Consider the following 23567-nt stretch of genomic DNA (forward strand, 5'->3'; position numbering starts at 1 on the left):
CTTGGACCCCCAAAGCATCCAACCAGCGGTTTAATAGCCTTAGAGGAATACGAGGTACCGAGAGGAAATCACTCAGTTCTCAAATAGCAAGGGCTTTCATGACACGATTCGGTGAGATCACCGCTGGAGCTTGGGTGCGTCAGTCGGATAACATGCATGTGTCCAGATAGAACACCGGCATGGTGTCGGCAGAACGGGTTGTGTGTGATAACAGCGCAGTGGGTGCCGGAACACCAGTTTTCCTTAAAGCAGAGCTCGTAGACAACATGCCGTCTTCCCCCCTCCCTGATCTAGGAGGGCAAGGGTACGATAAAGCTCCAATCCCCATCTCCATCATCATCATCAATCGTACTTATTGAGCGCTTACTGTGTGCAGAGCACTGTACTAAGCGCTTGGGAAGTACAAATCTCCACCCCACAGAGGCCAGACGCTTCTCTCCCTGAGGACATTTGAAAGGGGGAGGACCGGGGGTCTCCAAAGCCTGGCTGTGTTTAGGCTACCAAAGTTCATCCTTGGCAGTAATCGATTTTCTAGCAGCGGACAGAGTTGAAGAAAGAGCTGAACTTCTAGTTAATTTATTTCCAAAAAAGGAGCCAAACCCCTTGATTATTTATTCATAAATTCCAGCTGAACGGTGCTGAGGTCATCACATCTATCTCCCTTGGATTGTGACATTATTAACTTCCACACCGAGCAGGGGAAATGATAGTTTCTTCAATCCGGGGGCGCCCCTCGTCTTCAGATGTATCTGTGTTTTTATTTCTACCCAGATGTGGGAATTACTCCGCACAGGGAAAGGACTGGATCTGAACCACGAGCAGCCGTGAAGTCGTGACACTGCTGCCACTGCTGCTCCTGCTCAGGGGCTAATCGTTCCCTGAAGAAAATGAATATTCAGGTAACTGGAAAAATACTTCTTCTGACTTACAAATGCGATATTTATTTTCTACCCCGGGGAAAAGAACGATTGTCCTGACGTCAAAACACGGCTATAAAAAACACTTCATTTCCGAATTACATTTGGATTAATGAAAGAATTGGATGCAGACAGTGGAATGTTAATTATCTTTGTTGAAAAAGGAACTGTGAGTTGAGTGCATTCATCCCAACCTATTTTACTGTCTGGTTTCTCCAGTGCCACTGCCCGGCTGTTCTCCTGGGATATGTGGAGCTCTGATTCAGATGAGTCACAGTTTACTTTTCATGCCCCCCCTTCCTTCTTAACTAAGGTTTAAAAAAAAAAAAGGTTTAAAAGGCCAAATCTCTTAGCAGCTGAGCTTTCTCTACTTTTTGGACTTCCCAGTGTTTAGTACAATGCAGTCTACCCGCTCCACGGACAGAGCATGTGTCATTTGATTCTGGGTTTCCCAAATGCCTAGTACAGTGCACTGCACCACGCGTGTGTTGAATAAATATTACTACTACTATTCCAACTAGCTTTGAAGCTCATGCATTAGATTGTTAAGATCCTCAAAGGGAGGGGGCCATTTGAGTCTTTCTGCTTCTCTGTACTGTTCCAGAACATATTGTGGTGCCTTGCACAAGTAAGTTCTCAGTATATCCTGTTGATAATAGTAGGATATTGGGGAGGAGGTAGCAATCCGGAGGAGAAAAGCGAGGAGATAGGAGGTGGTGGACATTGAGAGTAAAGCATAATAGGTTCAGGAGCCCAAGACTGCTGTTCCCTATGGGTTTACAGATAAACTTCAACCACTGATTTAAAATGTACAATGGACAAAGCAAAGTGCTGGCCTTTGTGTGAGTCCCCAGAAGGTGCGTAGGTGATGGGACTTACATTTCAGCTGTATGCACAGTCCTTGCACTCTGTGGTATTTATGATTCCCGGGTTTCTTCCTCATTTTAAAACAATACATTTTTAATTAAGGTTATTTATGGAGTGAAGTGGCTTGCACAGGGATTAGGCAACAGGCGATAGGGGCCTAATAAAGTCCCTTGAACCAAAAGTCCAAACCTGTTCAAGGACCAGTTGAGAAGCAGCAGGACCTTAGCGAATAGAGCTTAGGCCTGGGAGTATGAAGGACCTGGCTTCTACTCCCAGCTCTCCCACTTACTGCTAGGCAAGTCACTGAACTTCTCTGGGCCTCAGTTACCCCATCCGTAAAACAGGAATTGACAGTGAGCCCCATATGGGGTATGGACTGTGTACAACCTGATTACCTTGTATCTACCCCAGCCCTTAGAGCAGTGCATGGCACATAGTGAGTGCTTAACAAAGACCATTAAAAAAAGAAAAAAATGGGGGAGGCAGGCAGCAGGGTTAAGTGACTTATGCGGGGAGGGGCAGGCAGCCAGGAGCCCAGATTCCAGTCCTGCCTCTGCCATCCATTAGAATAATAATAACAATAATAATAATAATAATTGTGGTATTTGTTAAGCACTTACTATGTGCCAGGCACTGTACCAAGCACTGGGGAGTTGCAAATCGAGTTGGACACAGTCCCCGTCCCACATCAGGCTCACAGTCTTAATCCCCATTTTACAGATGAAGTATCTGAGGCCCAGAGAAGTAAAGTGACTTGCCCAAGGGCACACAGCAGACAAGTGGCAGAGCCAGGATTAGAACCCATGTTCTTCTGACTCCCAAGCCCGTTTTCTATCTACTATCTGTTTGTACCTCATCCCCCTGGGCTGAAGTCAGGATATAATCCTTGCTCCTGTATCCTGCCCAGGGACACTGGCCTGACAAGAGGGGATCATCCATGTCAGTGTGAGTTGGAGAAATAGGGAGCTCCCTTGTTCATTCATTGTCATATATGTTGAGTGCTTACCGCGTGCAAAGCACTGTACTAAATGTTTGGGAGAGAACGATACAACAACAGACACATTCCCTGTTAATAATTGCAGTGCTTGCTAAGCACTTACTATGTGCCAAGCATTGTTCTAAGCGTGGGGTAGATACGAGCTAATCAGGTTGGACACAGTCCCTGTCCCACTTGGGGCTCACAATCTTAATCCCTTATTTTACAGATGAGGTAACCGAGGCCCAGAGAAGTCAAGTGAATTGCCCAAGGTCACACAGCAGACATGTGGTGTAGTGGAGATTAGAACCCATAGCCTCGGCTTCCAGGCCCGGGCTCCTTCCCTTATCATCATCATCATCATCAGTCGTATTTATTGAGCGCTTACTGTGTGCAGAGCACTGTACTAAGCGCTTGGGAAGTACAAGTTGGCAACATATAGAGACAGTCCCTACCCAACAGTGGGCTCACAGTCTAAAAGGGGGAGACAGAGAACAAAACCAAACATACTAACAAAATAAAATAAATAGAATAGACATGTACAAGTAAAATAGAGTAACAAATATGTACAAACATATATACATATATACAGGTGCTGTGGGGAGGGGAAAGAGGTAAGATGGGGGGGTGGAGAGGGGGACGAGGGGGAGAGGAAGGAAGGGGCTCAGTGTGGGAAGGCCTCCTGGAGGAGGTGAGCTCTCAGTAGGGCCTTGAAGGGAGGAAGAGAGCTAGCTTGGTGGATGGGCAGAGGGAGGGCATTCCAGTCCCGGGGGCTCCTTCCCTTAGGCCGTGCTGCTTCTCTGGAAGCCTTCATTAGGCTTGGAACAGCCTGGGCCCGGGCTCAGGGAGAATCAGGAGGCCGTCACGGTTGCCCCTCACCCCAGAGTCCTGGGCCCAATGCTTTGCAAACGGTAAGCGCTCAACATATATGACTGAATGAACGAACAAAGGAGCTCCCTATTTCTCCAATGCGCACTAACATGGATGATCATTACTCTATTTATTTTACTTGTTCATATCTATCCTATTTATTTTATTAGTATGTTTGGTTTTGTTCTCTGTCTCCCCCTTTTAGACTGTGAGCCCACTGTTGGGTAGGGACTGTCTCTATATGTTGCCAATTTGTACTTCCCAAGTGCTTAGTACAGTGCTCTGCACATAGTAAGCACTCAATAAATACGATTGATGATGATCACCTCTTGTCAGGCCAGTGTCCCTGGGAGGGATACAGGAGCAGGGATTATATCCTGACTTCATTGGTGGCACCTCTCACCTCTCTGCCTTCCCCCTGGTGAGCTTCCTGCAGCTCTCAATGCATTTTAAGTCAGGCCCGGAGTCACGGGGGAGCAGAATGAATGGTCTTTGAGCAGAAGCCGGGGAGATGGTTAGTGGCTCAGGCCGACTCGAAGCTTCACTTTGGGTGCCTACTCGGTGCAGAAGGCAGAACTAGGTTTCTGCTTGAATGTGTTCAGGGCAGATCTCTTTCTGACCCTTCCCCCCGGCCCGAGCCTCTAAAGCTCACCAGACGCCTGTTCGCCGCTGCCCGAGACTCTATGGAAGTTCAAGCTAATGCCACCGCAGCTCTTAATAGCAACCATTTAGCCCAGAACCAACTCTGGGTCAATCGGTAGCATTTAATGAGTGCATACTTTGTGCAGAGAATGGTCCTAAGGACTTAGAAAAGGATATCAGAAATAAGATCCATATTTCCGGTCCTCAAAGACCCTACAATCATCATCAATCATATTTATTGAGCGCTTACTATGTGCAGAGCAGTGTACTAAGCGCTTGGGAAGTACAAATTGACAACATATAGAGACAGTCCCTACCCAACAGTGGGCTCACAGTCTAAAAGGAACAATCTACAATCTAATGGAACAACCACACTTTTGCCTAACCAACCTTGGGTGGTCCTACGGCTTTCTTACTGTTGTCTGCGCCCATTGAATTTTGTGTTTTTTTCTTTGCATCTTTGTGCTCCTTTCTGTGCAGGCATTGTTGGGGTAATGTAGCAGCATTTCAGTGCCTCAGGAGCCTCCAGGGGCATTGAGATGGGTGTATCCCAGCAGCAGGGATTGTGGCATATTCCCCCTGTGGTCTGATAAACAGGTTCTGAGGCTGCTTATTAGCCAACTTGGGTCATAGATGGTGTTTTCTCAGTTTCTTTACCAGCACTTGCTTATAGATGGTATTTTAGCACTTTTCTGGGCATTGAACAGCTTGCAATGTGCCCAGAGCCAATGATAGTGCCCCCAGAATGTTATTCTTGTGACAAATGTTTTGTCCCATGTTCTTTGAAATATAAATTTGGAAACCTACGCATTGTTCTAAATGAGCTGTAAAAAGCACATTGTTGCTAAGATTTTTGGTTGCTCTGAAAAAAAAATGCGCTCATTTTCAGTAGGTTTCCAGAAGCAACAAATCTAAAAATTCTGTTAACTCTGAAGTCATATTTTTATTCCAAGTATTTTATGATGAGGTGGCATGGGATCAAAAACCAGTTACAGGTAAGAATTTAATCAGAGCCAGCCACGTGGTGTGGAAAAGGGTTACCGCTTATTTCTACTATTAGCCCCACCCTCAAACCTGAATCTCTTGTCTTCCTTCCCTCTCCTTCCTACAGCTGGGCTTCTCTGTCCCATTCTCCCCTGCTAACATAGGGCTGGGAATTGGTGATCACCCATCTCCAATACTCTACCCATCCTGTACCAGGAATACTGAATCTGATCTGCTCTCAGGAACCCCCGCCCCGCTCCTTCCTCCATCTCTGCCCAGCCCCTCATCTTAACTGTAACCCTAACCGACTACAGACTTTATTTTGTATAGGCAATTAAATAGACCTTTCTGAAGTTACCTGAGGCCTAGTGGGAGAAGTCCAGGTGTGGGAACTAGACTTGGATTCCAGCCCCAGCTCTACCACCAGGTGAGCCTGTCTCATGGGGCTAATGATCCTGGCCTCTCCCTTCTCCGAAGGGAGGATTTGAGCATAAATTGAGATCACTGGGAAGCTGTGGGCTCCCAGATACTCTCTCCCCAACCTGTCATCTCTTCCTTTTATGATACCAAAGTCCCCACTCTATCCTTCCCAATGAGCTTTCTGATCCTCCTCTTTTCCAGACCCCATTGGACTCTTGCCCCAACTTCCTTTGGCTTTCCCCCAGCTGTTCCAGGCCTGTTCCATCGGTCACATTCAAATCAATTCTTATTCTACTTTGTTTTTTTCATAGTTTTGTAGCCCTTGGAGATCGATCGTTGGGGCACGAGAGCAGGACGCTTCGGACCCTTCGTCAACAACTTGGGGAAACATGGAGGAGAGCACAGTAAGCCCATTCATGATGAAGTCAGTATTTTGTGTTTGGTGCATTTCACCCTCTCCCGACCCCCACGCTCCCTGCCGCCCAGTGATAGCCGCGCCTTGGCTGCTCTGAGCCAAACGCCGTAGTCACCTCGGTATTTGAGACGGAAAACGAAACCGATGGGAGGCTTGGCACTAACCCACTTCTCTTGGAAGGTCTTTCCAGGTCAGGCTGTTGAGGATTCAGACTTCTCAGAAACAGCACTTGCCCCGTCACTGAGTTTTCCAGCCACTGAAGCAATTGTAGTGGTTCTGGGAAATACAACTACTTTCAATCCCTGGGGAGTTCCCACATTAGGCAATGACACCGATGGAATCTTTTGGGAATTTTTCTGCATCCTGGGGGTGGGGGGTGAGGAGCTCTGCTACTCCATGTCCCAGAGGGACACTTTACAGTACCATTAAACAGCAGGACAGCTGCTCTGGGAAATTATTTCTGTTCAACAGACTTCAGTTGTTTTCGAATGACTTTCTAATCAATTGATTGTCGTATTTACTGAGCACTTACTGTGGGCAGAGCACTACAGTTAGCGTTTGTTTCTAAGCCTTTGGATGTTACTTGAAGGCTGAACACTAGGCCTGAGAGGTCCCACCCTTGCTTTTTGGGACTGAGCTGGACTGTAGTAATAGTAATGATGGTATTTAAGTGCTTACTATGCGCCAGGCACTGTGCTAAGCGCTAAAGTGGATAAAAGCAAATCGGGTTGGACCCAGTCCCTATCCCCATTTTATAGTTGAGGTAACTGCGGCACAGAAAAGTGAAGTGACTACCTCTTTCTCCCCCACCCCTCCCAGGGTAATTGTGAATGCCCCACTTACTGCTGCGACCGGTCATCAGACCTGTCACAGCTCATGACAGAACTGGAACCCACTCCTGCCTTCATCCGTGTGTACCGTGAACTGAAGGAATTAACGCCCACAACATGAATGGATCAAAACGCGCACCAGCTAAGGGCAGATCGCCTCCAACTCCAGTACCCGGCAGGTGAGCGGGGAGGCCCGGTTGAAGAAAGGCTGCGGAGAAAATACGACGAGGCAGCGAATGTTTAATGTTGGGGTGGAATCGTGACTAGCCACCCACCCGCCTCCTCCTCCCCCAGCCGGCGGCTGGCCTTCATGGTGGTCTCGGAACTCCCTGGGATGGGCCGCGTCACAAGCCCCCAAACCCCCAGGTTCTGGGCAGAGCTGGTGGCAGGCCCAGGCAGAAACTCCTCACCCTGGGCTTCGAGGCTGTCCATCCCCTGGCCCCCTCCTACCTTACCTCCCTTCTCTCCTTCTCCAGCCCAGCCCGCACCCTCCGCTCCTCCGCCGCTAATCTCCTCACTGTACCTCGTTCTCGCCTGTCCCGCCATCGACCCCCGGCCCACTTCATCCCCTGGGCCTGGAATGCCCTCCCTCTGCCCATCCGCCAAGCTAGCTCTCTTCCTCCCTTCAAGGCCCTACTGAGAGCTCACCTCCTCCAGGAGGCCTTCCCAGACTGAGCCCCTTCCTTCCTCTCCCCCTCGTCCTCCTCTCCATCCCCCCCATCTTACCTCCTTCCCTTCCCCACAGCACCTGTATATACGTTTGTACATATTTGTTACTCTATTTATTTTACTTGTACATATCTATTCTATTTTGTTAGTATGTTTGGTTTTGTTCTCTGTCTCCTCCTTTTAGACTGCGAGCCCACTGTTGGGTAGGGACTGTCTCTATATGTTGTCAACTTGTACTTCCCAAGCACTTAGTACAGTGCTCTGCACACAGTAAGCGCTCAATAAATACGATTGATGACGATGATGCAGCCTCGAGCCAACTGAGCAGGTAGGTCTGTTCGGAGCTCCCCCCGGGCCGCCCCCATCCCCAGCAGAGGAAGCTCAATAACCGAGGGGCGGCGTAGCATATATATAAATTTATTTGTCTTGGCGAGTCTATTTACAGTTGATGATTGATACCCACAACTGAGGTAAAAATATACATGAGGTATAAATACGAGCATAACATTAAAAATGCACTTATACTGTATTCCCAATGGCAAGATAACACTCAATGAGCAAATACTGTAGTGTTTGGCCCGAGAGACGGACCCACGCTTCTGAAGGCTCCTCGCGATGCTTTGCACGTGGGGAGGCTCAGTCGGGTGGGTGGGTGGTGGGGGGCACCCGGATGAGACCCAGCCTCCCGGTCCCCAGCTAACGGAAAACTCACCCGCAACCCTTTCACCCGCCCGGTAGCGGGAGGAGCAGGGGGCCCCGATTCCACAAACCAGAGTGGAATAGGGCTTGTTTTGCTTATGAGAAGGTTTCCCAGTGGGCCTTGATGGATGCAGTCTTTTTTCACCTTACTTTGTTGGGAAAATGGGTTGACTCGGGACTCTCCTCTCTCTCTAATACCTCTATTCCTCTCCGCAGCATCATTGCACATCGCAGACAACAGGAAACACAAAAAGGGACGTGGAATACAAGCAGGTTCAATGAATTACTGGTAAGAGTCACCCTGGGTAGCTTTCTAACCTTCACTAATTGTTGGATCAATTTTATATCTATACAGACCTCTAGGTATATAGATATAAATATAGATCTCTGTCACTGAAACCCCACACTCAGTAATAAAAATCAGCCTCATTGCCGGGGCAGTAAATTGTTGCAGACAAAACACACACCAAGGAGATTATGACCCTGTTCTGAATTTGGCCGTACAATAATAAATAAGGTGTGGGGAAACACTTACATGGAGTTAAAACTGACTTAACTGAGGAACACAGAATGAATACACTTGTACATTTTTCTAAGACTACTCGAGGACTATGCTGCTGGTCTTCCATTAATTAAAAACCCTGTCTTTCAGACTGCAAAGCTTGGACGAATTACATTTTTAAAGCATTAAACGCATAGCACATCGTGAATTCCCTGAACACGGAACAGTCTGGTCCTTTGGAACGGCCATCGTCCACCTCAGTCTGGCATCGTCGTTAAGGTCAGTGCAACTTATAAGAAAATGTTAATTAACTTGGTCTGTAGAGTTCTAACTCCGCAGTTAAACAGAATTAAATTTCCGAAACGCACAGAGGAAAGCTGTGGGGGTAAAAAAAAAAAAAAAAAAAAAAAAGCACAGGCCTTTCTCACTCTGAAGGTGATAAGGGTTACGTGATTTCTCTGTGAGTCCCTGGTCCTCAGAGGAGACCCCGCTGAGGTCCAGCAGAGAGACGGGTCATCGTCCTCTTTCACCCGATTCTGGTCTGATGCTGGGGATGGGCTCCCCTCCACCCGCCGCTCCGCTCTGGCAGCCACGGTGGCGGTTTGCTCACCTCTACCACCCTCGCTCACTTTTGAGGATGGGGGAGACGGTGACGGCACCGGGGACAGAGAGGTTAAAACGGGTCTTTTTTGGTTAGCCGCTGGGGCCCAGGGTAGAAGGAGAGTCGATCCCTCGCCCAGCTGAGAAGGCAGACACCACAACACCACGGGCAGATCTACAGCCCTTTTCACGTCCTTTCCTTTTAAAGCTCTCTTTTCATATAAAATAATTACTTTACAAATATACAGTAGAAAGAGAGATATACATAAATGTACACAATACTGTCTACACAGCACCTTATTTACACTTACACATATGCTTCTCAGAAGCCCTTCCGGAGGCCACGGAGCCTGGCGCAGGGCAGAATCCACTGCCTTTTTTAGGTTAATGGAGACGGAGGCTCCGGCTGGCCCTCCCAAGACGTCCACTCTAACGGGAGGGTCAAAGTGAGGCCCGGCTGCTGGTTCCGGCCTCGCCACCCTCCACTTCAGGCCTCTCCCGCTCCGCTCTCTAGTCATCCCTCTGTTGGATGCAGGCATGCTCGTGGGGGAAGCGCTTCAGATTTTGGTTTCGGGGCCCCCGGCCAGGAGGGGCTGGAAGGAGTTTCTGATCTTGGCCACCTCCACGGCACAGAGATGTCCAAAGCCCTTGTTGTACCACTCGGGGGAGTGACCCCTGGGGAAGAAGAAGATTGAGAACAGGTGTTTCAAAGTGGAAAAACTCCATTACGGTCTATAGGTAACTGACCTGTGTCGCCCATCAGTCGGTACTAATAATACCTGTATATATGTATATGTTGCCAACTTGTACTTCCCAAGCACTTAGTCCAGTGCTCTGCACACAGTAAGCGCTCAATAAATACGATGGAATGAATGAATATATGTTTGTATGTACTACTCTATTTTATTTGTACATATTTATTCTATTGATTTTCTTTTGTTAATATGTTTTGTTCTCTGTCTCCCCCTTCTAGACTGTGAGCCCACTGTTGGGTAGTGACTGTCTCTATGTGTTGCCGACTTGTACTTCCCAAGCGCTCAGTACAGTGCTCTACACACAGTAAGCGCTCAATAAATACGATTGGATTGATTTACAGGGTACTAAGCGTGTGGGGAGTAAAACAGAGCGTGTGGACCCGATCCCTCCCCTCAAGGAGTTTCCAATCAGTCGATCCAAGCTCTGGCTCGGCTTAAAGGATACCACATCCTGTGAGTGGAAGGGGGAATTGAGCAGAGGTTTGGTTTACCGAGCATGAGGAGGCAATGTCAGTCAGCCGTCCAGCCTGTGACAGCGGGGTGGTAGGAGGGAGGCTTGAGTCAAAAGTGGCCTGCTGCTCAAAGGAAGGGGACAGTTGGGTAGGGACTGTCTCTATATGTTGCCAACTTGTACTTCCCAAGCGCTTAGTACAGTGCTCTGCACACAGTAAGCGCTCAATAAATACGATTGATTGATTGAGAGAAGGGGCAGGTGGCTGCAGACAGCCAGAAGGAAGGAAGGAGGTGGAGAAAGGGGAAGTGCAGTGATGGTTCCTGGGGTGAGCGGAAAGGTGAGTGGGGCAAAGTGCCCTGGAGAGCAGTGGACATGGAAAGGAGGAAGTGAGAGAATTGGTGACAGCTGTGCAGGGGGAGGGGCGGCCAAGGTAAGACCCCCAAGGAAAGGGAGGGGGGGTTGTGTGTATGTGTCAGGAGATATGGGGGAGGCAGAGCAAAAAGCCGCAGAGAGGGTCGAGGGAGGTACTGGCGTCCCGAGCCCTATCTCGCCCCCTCCTTGTGCCGGGCCGCGGGACTCACCTCAGGTCAATCCTGCAGATGTGTGTGAGGCGGGATTTCCCGGAGCCGCACGGCTCGATCAAGTACTGAGAGTCCAGCACAGCCGCGCGCACGCCGCCCAGGAGCGGGGCGTCCTCATGTTCCACCGACATGGCAACCAGCGTGCACGTGCCCCGGGGCAAGTCCGTCTTCCACGTCCTGGAGGGAGACGCGGAAAGTCACCCTGGGGCCACACGCCCCTCCTTCCCCCGCCCCAAACCCGGACCAGTCCTGCTCTGCTCCTCACCCCCTCACCAAGCCACAAGGCTGATGAGCGCTTCCTGACGCAGAACCCTGTACTAAGCAGTTGGGAGAGAACGCTAAAGTAGACATGACCTCTCCTTTCAAGGCACTTACAGTCTAGCAGAGAGGGGAGGGAAACAGCCCGCCACTTTCCAGCAGCCTTCTAGGAAGGTGCCATTTGGGGTCAGGGTGATGGGGTTTTGTTTTGGGTTGTATTGTCATTGTTCTTAAGGTATTCGTTAAATGCTTACCGTGTGTCAGGCAGCGTATTAAGCGCTAGGGTAGATACAACCTAACCACATTGGACACAGTCCATGTCCCATGTGAGGCTCACGGTCTTAATCCCCATTTTAAAGATTAGGTAACTGAGGCACAGAGAAATGAAGTGACTTGCCCAAGGTTACACAGCAGACAAATGGTGAATCCAGGACTAGAACCCAGGTCCTTCTGACTCTCAGGCCCTTGCTCTATCCATTGGGCCATGCTGCTTCCTCATACTGATTGAAAAGATGCACCTGGGTGCTCCCTGGGCATTTTGTTAAGACAAGCAGCCTGCTCTTGCAGCAAAGGCACAGGACTGAGTCAAGACACCTGGGATCCAGTCTTGGATCCGGCACTTACCGCTGTGTGACCTTAGGAAAGGTGCTTCACTTCTCTGAGCCTCGGTTTCTTCATCTGTAAAATGGGCATTAAAAAACCTTTCCCCCAATTAGGGCAGGAGCCCTGTTGGACCTCATTGCTTTTCTGTCTAGCACTGTCCTTGGCACATAGTTAAGCATTTAAACACTACAATTATTACTATTATTAAGCCCCTGGATGGTTTCATCTTCTCCTTCTGGTACCCCTTCCCAAATGCTTAGTTGAGTGGTCTGTATATATGTTTGTACATATTTATTACTCTATCTATTTTACTTGTACATATCTATTCTATTTATTTTATTTTGTTAGTATGTTTGGTTTTGTTCTCTGTCTCCCCCTTTTAGACTGTGAGCTCGCTGTTGGGTAGGGACTGTCTCTATATGTTGCCAAATTGTACTTCCCAAGCGCTTAGTACAGTGCTCTGCACACAGTAAGCGCTCAATAAATACGATTGATGATGATGATGATGGTCTGCACACAGCTCAGCAAATAAATACCACTGACTGCGAATGAAATCTGATTGCCTAAGATGTCTAATTGCCCAAATTCTCTCCTCGGTCCCAGAGGTCCCGGGGAGGCGGTGCTTGATGTAAACCCGGATGCTTGGAGTCAGTGGACCCTGGAGCAAGGTGAGCTGGCTGCAGGCGGTGAGCAAAACAGAGACAGACGCTGCCGGGGGAGGAGAGAATGTGAAGAGGTGGCAAAGGGCTGAAAGTTTGAAAATGCCCCCAAAAATGCCTTCCCAGGTTCAAAGCAGTGCTGGTATAAATGGGCACCGGGGGGTGGGGGTGGGGGTGCAGTGGCTCTGGAAAGACGGGGGAAACACCCTAGGAAAACCATTTCTGCATGGTGACATCATGTCATAAAGCGCACGCAGGCTGCAAAGCACAATGACATCATAGGAAACAGGAGGGGGAGGCCAATCGTCTCAAAGCGGCCCTGGACATGATGTTCCAATCTGAAAAGTTTAGGGTCCCTGTCTAACTATTTTATTGAAGTATCTTTAAAAGCCCTCGGAGAGTCCATTAGTAACTTCTTTTCTACCGGCAATGCCTGCAAGGTGCTAATCTCCGACCTCCGGCTACAAGAGTACTTGGGTCCCACCACTGAGCCATAAAAAGGATTTACTGGCACAATGATATTTTACTGGATTCTCCTTATTATCTTCAATCATTGTTCTCACTAGAGTAATCCTGACTCAACAGGCCATTTCCACAGTGAAGTGGCATCTCACTGGCCTGTTGTCCCTGGCTTATCCCAGCAGTCCACGCATCTGCAAGTTAAGAGCTGCCAGGAGACCCAGCCTGACCAGGCCAGGGCCTCGGGTCGACCTTACCGCAGGGCTGGAGGGAGGACTCAGAAGGCCAGGCTGCTGCCCCTCATTTTTCTTTAAATGTTATTTGTTGAGTGCTTAGTATCTGTCAGGCAGTGTACAAAGCGCTAAAATAGGTACAAGCTAATCAGGTTGGACACAGTCCCTGTCCCACATGGGGCTCACATTCTTAACCCCCATTTTACAGGTAAGGAAACTGAAGCACAGAGAAGTGAAGTGACTTGCCCGAGGTCACACAGCAGCCAAATGACGGAGCCGGGCCCCGCCCAGGGAGAGAGGCCCAGCCAGCTCAGGGTGAGGGCTGCACAAAGACGAAAGTCTCATGGCAGAAGGGGTTGGCAGGGGGCAGAGAATGTTGGGGCCAAAGCTTGTCTCAAGAGCTCCATCAGTACTATTCATCATCCTCATTAATGCTTTTTATTAATTAATTAATTAATTAATTAATTAATTAGCAGAACTCTGTACTAACCACTATTCATCAAACCCTGTCTCTCCTGAGCACAAGAAGTTAGAAGACAGGATTTCTCTAGACTGTAAGCTCACTGTGGGCAGGGGACGCGTCTACCAACTCTGGCATGGGGGATACAGCGTGGGCCTGGGAGCCTGAGGGTCGTGGGTTTTAATCCCTGCTCTACCACTTGATACTGTGTGGTCTTGGGCAAGTGACTGCACTTCTCTGGGCCTCAGTTCCCTCATCTATAAAATGGGGATTGAGACTGTGAGCCCCACGTGGGACAGGGACTGTGTCCAACCCGATCTGCCTGTGTCCACCCAGGTGCTCAGTACAGTGCCTGGCAAATAGTAAAGTGCTTAACAAATACTCTCAAGCACTTAGTACAGTACTCTACGCACAGTTAAAACAATAAATAACACTGACTGATAGTTTTCTGGGGGCAGAGCACTGAACCCAGCCCTCGTGAGAGAGTCCGGTAAAGGCAGGAGACCACATCCCTGACCTCAAGGAGCATGGAGGAAGAACTCAGTGCAGACCAACCGAGCAGGGGACCAAACCTGAATTTTGTCACTCGCCCCCGAAAAGCCGAGGAAAGGGCACTGCCCCTTACCTGAGAACGGCGAAGTCTCGGGTGGGAAGGGGGGCCATGCTCCTCAGCACATACTGATAGATTTCCGTCTGCTTGTCCCGCGTCTCCACCAGCTTCTCCTGCACCAGGTCCTCGTCCCAAAGCTGCCGCTCTCGGAGCACGCGGTTCAGGACCACCGCCGGGGGAGCTTCCACTTCCACACTGGCCTTCCACAGCCTCAGGGGGTTCCCATCTCCCACCTGCCCGAAGGAGACCAAGAAGGAGGGTCGTCAGGCTGCGGCACGGGAGTACGAGACCGGCAGGATTCACGTCGGCCCCTCGAAGGAGCCTCGGAGGTACGGCATTCGACCCCTTTTCCCGGCGAGCTCTGTGTGACCCCTGCTCCTGTGTTCTGTCTTGGAGGGGGTTAGGAGAGAGTGACCCCCTCTCCTGCCAACCGTCCCTCATCACCCCTGTGCTCTGCCACTGTGGTCACCAGCCTGCAAGAATGAGAGGGGGTGGCGAAGATGGCTAATCCTTGGCAGGTTCACTCAAATGAGTACTGAACCTCAATCCGAAGTGACTCCCGCCTGGGTGACGAGGAACGGTGAGCCCTCTCCGCCCAGCTCGGCTCACAGGGCTGCTCGGGGGACTTCTCCTTCATTACAGGCACTGTAAACTGATGGGGCCTTGTATACCAATTGAGGGGGAGACTCGGGGTCATTCAGCATACTCAGAACACGCTGCTCGAGCTCCTGTTCCGCCCTCTGGCTAGGGGCCCGATGCTGCTTGAAGCGCTGTCACGTGGTGGACCTCCCAATCAGTCAGTCATATTTATCGAGAGCTTGCCGTGTGCAGGGCACTGTACTGAGCACTCGGGAGAGTTCAGTGGAACAACATAACAGAGCCGGTAGACGCTGTTCGCGGCCACTCGGATGCGAGAGTTTGGGGCCGTGTGAATGCCGGGCACGGGGGTAGATGGGGCTCCCATCGGAAAGGGGGACGAGGGAGTAGTCTGCGGGCGGTACCTTTTTGAAAGCCAGATCTGCATGGTCGATGCTGGAGCAGGTGACCCAGCCTCTGAACTTGTCCTTGGCTTCCTTCTGCAGCCCCTGGGAGAGGCTCTCCAGGTACATTTGGAAATGGCTCCCTTCCTCTTCCAGTTGCTTGCCCAGCTCCTCCATCGTCGGGGGGCAGATTCCCGCCTCAATGTAGGAGTTCAGAGACTGAGCTACCATTTCATACGGGACCTGTTCCAAAAGATAGATTACGCCTTAGAGGATGGCCTAAAATGCTTCTCTTTACCAACAACTCAAGCCAGGGATTTTGGGGGCACATTCTTAGAGTGAGAGATCTTTCCCCAAAGGAAGGAAATGATGCAAATATGGAGACTGTTAAGGAAGTTAGCTTTTCAATCAGTGGATGGTATTTACTGTGCCAAACGCTATACTAAGCACCTGGAAGGATAAAACAGAGCCGTTCCCTGCCCAAAAGGAGCTGTAGAACGCCTTACACTTTTCACCTGGGATGAAGAGGTTAGAGTGGATACTATTTGAGTGAATTATTATGGATTTATTTAAAACTTACTACGTGCTGAGGGCTGGGGTTGGCAGTAGGGCATGAGATTGGACCATCTCTGTCCTGCTTGGGACTCACTGTCAATCTTATCACCATTTTACAGATGAGGGACAGAGAAGTTAAGTGATTTGCCCAAGGTCACACAGCAGACCAGGGCAGACCCAAGACTCAAAACCAAGGCGCCCAACTCCCAGACCCTCACCCGTTCCCCTAGACGGTGAAGCATCGGACATAACCAAAACCTTACATTTCCAGAGCATCACAGTTTTTGACAGGTCCCAAAGCCTAAATCTGTTCTAAGGCACTAGTTCAGCTACTGTTTCAAAGCAGCCCCTGCTTCAAAGCAGTCACAGGAAAGCCCTACTCCAGGAAGTAAACTGACTCCGAACCCGTTGTGGGGTAGGGACTGTCTCTATATGTTGCCGAACTGTACTTTCCAAGTGCTTAGCGCTCAATAAATACGATTGAATGAATGAATGAAAGAACTCCCAGATACAGAGAACAAATTTAGCCGGAGGCGGTATCGGACCGAGGAAGTCGACGCTTCCGAGTTCATGTGAGTCTCCAAAGCACTGCTGTCGGTCCCGTGGAAACAGCAGGGCTCTACTCTCAGCTCTGTGTGCAGCGCACTGTACTAAAAGCTTGGGAGAGGATGATGCGACATGAGTTGGTAGGTAGGTTCCCTTCCCACCGTGAGCCATTAGAAGGTGGCCTTCTGGTGGTAGGGTGGGATGAACAGGCCCAGAAGGAATCCTGAAAACTATCTGGTTAGCATCAGTGGCTACCAAGGCAACCGCCTGCTGGGCCACGGGCCTCTGGCCCTGTGCAGAGTTTGCTTCTGCCACCCCTCAGCCTGCATCTTCAAGGTGCTGTGCCCTCGTCTGCGTACGTGCTGGTCGTTCTCTATGCCCCAGCAGGATGATGAGTGGCACAGCACACAACCCAGCGGCACCAGAATTGATTTTTCTCCACGCCTGTCCTCGGTCCTCAATTCCCAGGACCCGGACCCCTGTCGTTGTCAGCCCTGCCCCGCGCAGGATGCCCTTCTGGCCCCTCTAGAAGACCCAAGTACCAACCAAGACAACGCCCCACCCCTGCACGGCTTCTCCAGCTCCGGGGCCTGGAGGGAAAGCAGTCAGAGTGGCCCACTCACCTCGAAAAGCCTGTTACATTCTCTTATCATATGGGCAAGCCCCTGTGTAGCTGCCAGATTCTCGTTGAGGTCCTTCTGGTCTGGTTTCCCAGTTGCGTATTTCTTCTGGATCATCCTGGAATCGAACGCCCTCGTCACCAATCACCCCGCCGCGGCCTGGGATCCCCCCACTGGTTAGCCGACGCCACCCAGGTCCCACGTTTTTGAACCTAGACCACCGCAGCTATCGGCAAGGATATTCAGGCATCTGGACAGAGGGGAGTGAGTGGAGGTTGGCGATAGGGCTGAGGGATCCATTTCTTCCACTGGTCACCCCGTGTCCTACGTTCACTCTTAACTGCAGCCGCTATTGGCTCCTGAGAGGCGAGCCCTTGCTCTCACCTCTTCCCTCCGTCTCACCCTCCCTGCTCAAGAGGCTCAGGCCAAGATCTGGGATCTCCTCAGATCCTTCCTTTCCTGGGTGACATTTCGCTGGGATAAGAATAACGGTAATCACAGTGACCGTGGTATTTGTTCAGTGCTCGCCAGAGGCCCACGCAAGGGACCAAGCACAGGGGTAGGCAGAAGACGATCAGGTAGAGTCAGAAACATCCACACTCCTGAATGTGAAGCCACGGGACTGTTTCCGATTCAGAGAGGGCAGATTTTAAGCCGCAAGGATCCGGAGCCCGGGGCGGAGGGGCTTCCGTCTGACACATCCCGCACCCCGCACCCGATCAGGACTACCCACCTCGGGGAGGCTTCTTTCTTTAGTAAGTTGAGATGGAAGAGGGAAGGGGCCAGGCAGACGGCCAGGTTCATGGGAGTCATCTGGTTTTCTTCCACCACGCTGACCACATCGTTGAGGAAGTACAGCAGCATCTGCAGGACCTCCCGGTTTTCGTCGGAGAGCAGCAAGATAGCGGCCTGCACGGCTTGCAGCCGCTGCTCCACGGGAACATCTGAGGGGAGACCGATGGGAGGCAGTCGGGGGGGGTGGAGCGGGAAGGGACCCCCGCCAGGGAAGATACAGCAACTCCGATCAATGCCGAGGAACAGACTCTTCTGTGGCTCGCTGGCCACTTGACTAGAGTTGGGGAAGGCTGCTCTCTTATTCTGGGGCATCAGGTAGGAACAATGGCACTTAACTGAGGACCCCCCTGGCCATACTGTGCTGTGCTAAGCACTCGGGTGAGCTTTGTGGCTGGGAAAAGCCTCACCAACGCTTCTGCGGGAAACAGCACTTGAGGTGGTGAATTTTTCCCCTTCTTTGGGCAGGCATCTGCTAAGCTCTCCTCCGCTAACTCTTGTCCACAGCTTCATTTTTACCTCACTGCTCTAGAGAATGACCCACCAACACTAAGGGAAAAGGGAGGAGGGAGAATCAATCCATGGTGTTACGCACTATGGAGAGAAATGTCCACCACCATTCATTCAATCAATCGTATTTATTGAGCACTTACTGTGTGCAGAGCACTGGACTAAGCACTTGGGAAGTACAAGCTGGCAACATATAGAGACAGTCCCTACCCAACAGTGGGCTCACTATGGAGAGAAATGTCCACCACCATTCATTCAATCATATTTGAGTGCTTACTGTGTGCAGAGCACTGTACTAAGCGCTTAGCACTGTTCCAAGTGCTTGCGGGTCACCACTAATAGCAGTAGTAGTACTAGTATTAATTAAGCACTTACTGTGTGTAGAGGACTGTATCAAATCCTAGGAAATAATGCACAGCTGGGAATTAGAAACTCCTAGGTTGAACTGAAAATCCTAGCAAGTAGGAACAGAGTGGTGGCAGGGTGGATTTTAGCTATCCACACGGGACTTCCTACAACTATAGGGGCCCCCCGCGGGCTCTACTCTGCCTGCAGCAGACCTACACATTAGACCTACAGGAGGCGGGGAGCAGCTTAAACTCGACTAGGAACCGGTTGTTTCTACAAGGATGATAACCCAGCTGGGAACATGTGGCTTCAATTATTAATAATGACTAGCTCGTGGGCAGGGAACAATGTCTACCAACCGTGTTCTACTGTACTCTCCCAAGCGCTTAGAGTACCGCTCTGCACGCAGTAAGTGCTCCATACCACTGACTATTAAGCACTCGCTAGGTGACAAGCACTAAGGCTAAGCACTGGGGTTGAAACAGACTAACATTTGAGACCCATTCTCCACCCTCAATGGGATGCCCAACTGAGGAGGGTGGGAGGCCACATAGCTTAGTCTCATTTTCCAGATGTGGATATTGTGCACTTGGATTTGCTCTCTTTATTCACCCCTCCCTCAGGCCCACAGCACTTTATGTGCATATCTGTAATTTATTTACACTACTCTCTGTGTCCCCCTCTAGACTTGTAAACCCATTGTGGGCAGGGAATGTGTAATAATAATAATAATAATAATAATAATAATAATAATGGTACTTGTTAAGCATTTACTATTTGTCAAGCACTGTTCCAAGTGCTAGGGTAGACACAAGTCATTCAGGTTGGGCACAGTCTACCAACTCTATCTGTCTTCCCCATTCTAGACTGTGAGCCCGTGGTGGGCAGGGATTGTCTCTGTTGCTGAACTGTACTTTCCAAGAGCTTAGTACAGTGCTCTGCACATAGTAAGCGCTCAATAAATGATTGAATGAATGAACTCTGTTGTAGTGTACTCTCCCAATTAGTACAGTGCTCTGCACACAGTAAGCGCTCAATAAATACTACTGATTGATTGACTGAGGTCCACAGCATACGTGGTCCTCAGGTTATGTCCTAAACACAATTAAAATGAAGCAGTGTGGCATACGTGGCCCTCAGGTTATATCCTAAACACAATTAAAATGAAGCAGTGTGGTCTAGTGGATAGAGTACGGGACTGGGAATCAGAAGGATCTGGGTTCTAATCCCGGCTCCACCACATGTTTGCTGTGTGACCGTGGGCAAGTCACTTAACTTCTCTGTATCTTAGTTACCTCATCTGTAAAATGGGGATTAAGACTGTGAGCCCCACGTGGGACAGGGACTGTGTCCAACCTGATTAGCTTGTAACTATCCCAGTGCTTAGAACAGTGCCTGGCACATAGTAAGCGCTTAACAAATACCTCGATTATTGGTATTAGAAAACCCAGGTGAGAAGGCGGGTGTCGTGGCCCGAAGGATCGTAAGCGGCACGTTTACTCGCCACACTTACACTGATAGATGTGGAGGAAGGTCTCCCCCAGCTTGCTGGTCAGAAGGGGCTCGGGCAGGTCACGGAAGAACTGTTTCACCATGTCGGCCACGTCGTACGCCGACTGGTCCTCGTAGCTGACGTTCTCTGGGAAGCTCTCGTTCATCTGGCGCAGAGCCTGGATTCGAGACTTCACTCCCGATTTCCGAAAGAGACCCACCTGAAACCAGAAGAACGTGGCTTGAGCACGCTATTCCTACCGTGAAGGTTTGGAGGGGCAGCGCCATCCCTGTGTAGCACACCCATTCTCCCTACCAGCCGCCGTACAATTCGGGCCCTCGGGCACAGAGAGACCGGGCGAGACAGTGCAGATGACTCAGTGCAAGCCATCGCCACTACCGCCCCAAAAAACCCTTTTGCCGTGGGGTCTGAACATCGCTCCCCTGAATGGCGAGCCTAGAAACGCCTCGGGCGTCTATTTTTGTGTAAGTGGGCAAGTTGCTCCCCCTCAGAGACATTCACATTCGTCGTCGGCCGCAGGATCTCCGAGTTGCCGGACGACTCTACGTGCGGAAGATGGGGTAAAACGTGTCTTATTTGTGGAGGAAAATTAGCATACCCTCTAGCTCACACTGCGGAAGAATTTGTAATGAGTAACGGGAGGAATGATGTGTGAACAGGGAGCTGCCGGGTGGACGGGTACGGGAGCTGATTGGCAGCCTTTACCTACCTCATTCTCCACTGCAGGAGTGGCAGCGGTCCGCTTAGGGACCCTGGATGTGTTAGCATTCCAACGCTTGTATCCCAGCTGTACAGAAAGGGGTGGTGGGCCCACCATCCCAGGATCACCCCCCTCCCTTCCCACCTTGGTTTCTGGGTTCCCCCACTGCCTCTCCCGCACTTCCAATAGCTTAACTCTGGCTCTCATCAGCAGCCTCCTAACGGGAGGCGCTGATGGTTTTAAATTGCACCGACAGCGAGGGAAAGCTTCCCAGCGATCGGAAGATCCTCCGGCTTATGGAAATGTCAGCGGAATGGGCCGCGAGGGAAATCAGATGAGGCTCTATTTGCGGCAGACAGAACGGAACACCTAGCGATGCTTCCGCGTGTTCTGGATCCCGGCAGCAAAATCCCACAAAGCGGGATGCGCCCGGAACTGTCTCCTGCAACGGGTTGGCTTTGGGAAAAATCCTTCCCCAGGTCATCGGAGGGAATCTTTTCTGCGGAGAGATTAGCTGTCCGGCTCGGCCACTCGAAACGGTTGTGGCGTCGTTATTCGGCACCCACGGAGGTAGGACGTGGAACGAGGGGCTGGAGAAGTTACGAGGAATTTAAAGCACAGAGACCCAGAGTCCCAGCTCTCCTTTCTTTTAGAGGGGGAGCCCCGGGTGGGACGGGGACTGCGGCCCACCTGATTATCTTGTATCTACAGCGGCGCCTGGCCCGCGGTCAGCGCTCGGTAAATCCCGTAACTTGCCCAAAGCCCAGCCTTGGTCCCTCCGGCTCAGGGTTCCAGCTGCCCCCAGGGGGCCTCAGTTTCCCCCGGAGGAAGGGAGGATTGGAAGCTCGTGGAGGGCAGGGCCGGGGGCCTTTCTCTTTAGGGATCTTCCTCTGCCACATACTCCAGGGCTGGGCACAGGGCAGGTGCTCCTCCAACACCGATGACTGAATGAATGCGGGATGGGCGCCAGCCAAATTAGGCCTCTGGCCACATAATTAGGCTTTTATAATCAAACACAAGGCTCTGCAGGATGGCTGCATTAGAATTCAAATTTCTCCTCCGTACTACAAAACCTCCCGCACGGCAACCTGTTTAGCTTCTCCCCGCCGGTGTTTAATGCTGCCTGTCGGAACCTCTTGTTTCCCTCGCCTTAGAAATGTGCTTAATTAATCAGGAAAGGTTTGTTTTCTCCCGAGAGAGAAAGTCCCGTTAAAAAAACCCGGCAGGCTGCCGGTTCTCCCGGACCCTTTCATTACGGGCTTGATCCCTGGAGCGGCGGGGACTGCATTTTCCCCGGGACCAGAGAGTAACGGGCGCTGCGCTGCACAGCCGATCGTGGGCCGGACTAAACGCCCTGCCCACAGAAAAGGCCCAGAGACTCCTCTTACCCACTGCTCTGTCTGCATACAAATGGTTCCTAATTGGAGACATTTCCTCACTCCTGCTGAAAGCCAGCTGCCTGGGCAGAGAATAGACAGGCTGAGCCTCATCACCTACAAACTCCATGAAGGAAATGGAGTTTCACATTTACTCCTAGTCAACCATAAAGCCTAGGAAGGTAAGGGATTCTCGCGTGACAGCCAATCCGGAGGAGCGGGGGGGAAGGAGAAGAGGAAAACCACCCACGAATATACATGTTCTGTGGGAAGAGGATCCAGAATGTCCCTCCAGCCAGAACACCATGCTAGAAGAAACTGGCATTTGTTACGTGCTTACCATGTGCCAAGCCAATTAGAGCTAGGGTAGGTACGAGATCAAAGCGTCGGACACGGCCCCATCCCGTCTGGGGCTCGCAGTCAAAGTAGGAGGAACATCATTCTACAGATGAGAAAACTGAGGCCCAAAGGTACGAGATCACCACGTCGGACACAGCCCTTATCCCGCCTGGGGCTCGCAGTCAAAGTAGGAGGAACATCATTCTACAGATGAGAAAACTGAGGCCCAGAGGAGTTAAGTGACTTGCCCAAGAGGCAAGTGGCAGAACTGGGATTAGAACCCGGGTCCTCTGATTCCCAGGCCCGTATTGGTTCCACTAGGCCCCACTGCTAGGAAAGGAAATGGGGATTAGCTGGCTGCTCTCTCTCCCTAAATCTCCCCCTCCAGACTGCAAGCCTCTTCCCTCCTAGGTCCCACCTGCCCCGGCACCTCCGCTAACGGTCTGCCTTCTGTTCGCTTCTGAACTAGAGTTTCTCTTTGCCATCAGTCTTCTCTTGGTTTGTCTTTTTGCTCTGTTTACCCAAGAATGGATTCCCCCAAACACGTGGAAGGAGGTGTAATGGACCCGTCCTGGGGTAATTCTCTAGAATTCATGGCAGTCACTGGGGGTAGTTGTCCCCAAAGTGGGGACAGAAAGAGGGGAGGTTGGAAAGAACTGGACTTCATTTGGCTGTAAAGTACTCTCCCAAGGGCTTAGTACTTGCTCTGCACATAGTAAGCGCTCAATAAAAACCATTGACTGATTTTTAATTTTTTTTTAACGGTACCTGAGAGGCACTTACTATGCACCAAGCACTGCACTAAGCGCTGGGGTAGATACAAGC

The 23567-nt window shown here is 50.6% G+C and overlaps 1 protein-coding gene across 4 annotated transcripts in view; it reads right to left on the reverse strand.

The window, feature by feature from the left end:
* Window positions 1-9928: 9928 nt before the first annotated feature.
* STARD13 (StAR related lipid transfer domain containing 13) overlaps window positions 9929-23567 on the reverse strand; it is a 326179-nt gene continuing 312540 nt past the window's right edge. For all 4 annotated transcript variants that reach the window (XM_038761765.1, XM_038761766.1, XM_038761767.1 and 1 more), the window contains 7 exons: window positions 20328-20526; window positions 17898-18108; window positions 17168-17282; window positions 15465-15686; window positions 14479-14696; window positions 11182-11358; window positions 9929-10066 (listed from right to left, as the gene is read on the reverse strand). In XM_038761765.1, coding sequence (XP_038617693.1) covers window positions 9949-10066; window positions 11182-11358; window positions 14479-14696; window positions 15465-15686; window positions 17168-17282; window positions 17898-18108; window positions 20328-20526 — 1260 coding nt within the window. In that variant the 3' untranslated portion in view covers window positions 9929-9948. The remainder of the gene's footprint in view (window positions 10067-11181; window positions 11359-14478; window positions 14697-15464; window positions 15687-17167; window positions 17283-17897; window positions 18109-20327; window positions 20527-23567) is intronic.

This window comes from Tachyglossus aculeatus, chromosome 20, assembly GCF_015852505.1.
Source record: "Tachyglossus aculeatus isolate mTacAcu1 chromosome 20, mTacAcu1.pri, whole genome shotgun sequence".
Taxonomy (NCBI): Eukaryota; Metazoa; Chordata; class Mammalia; order Monotremata; family Tachyglossidae; genus Tachyglossus; species Tachyglossus aculeatus.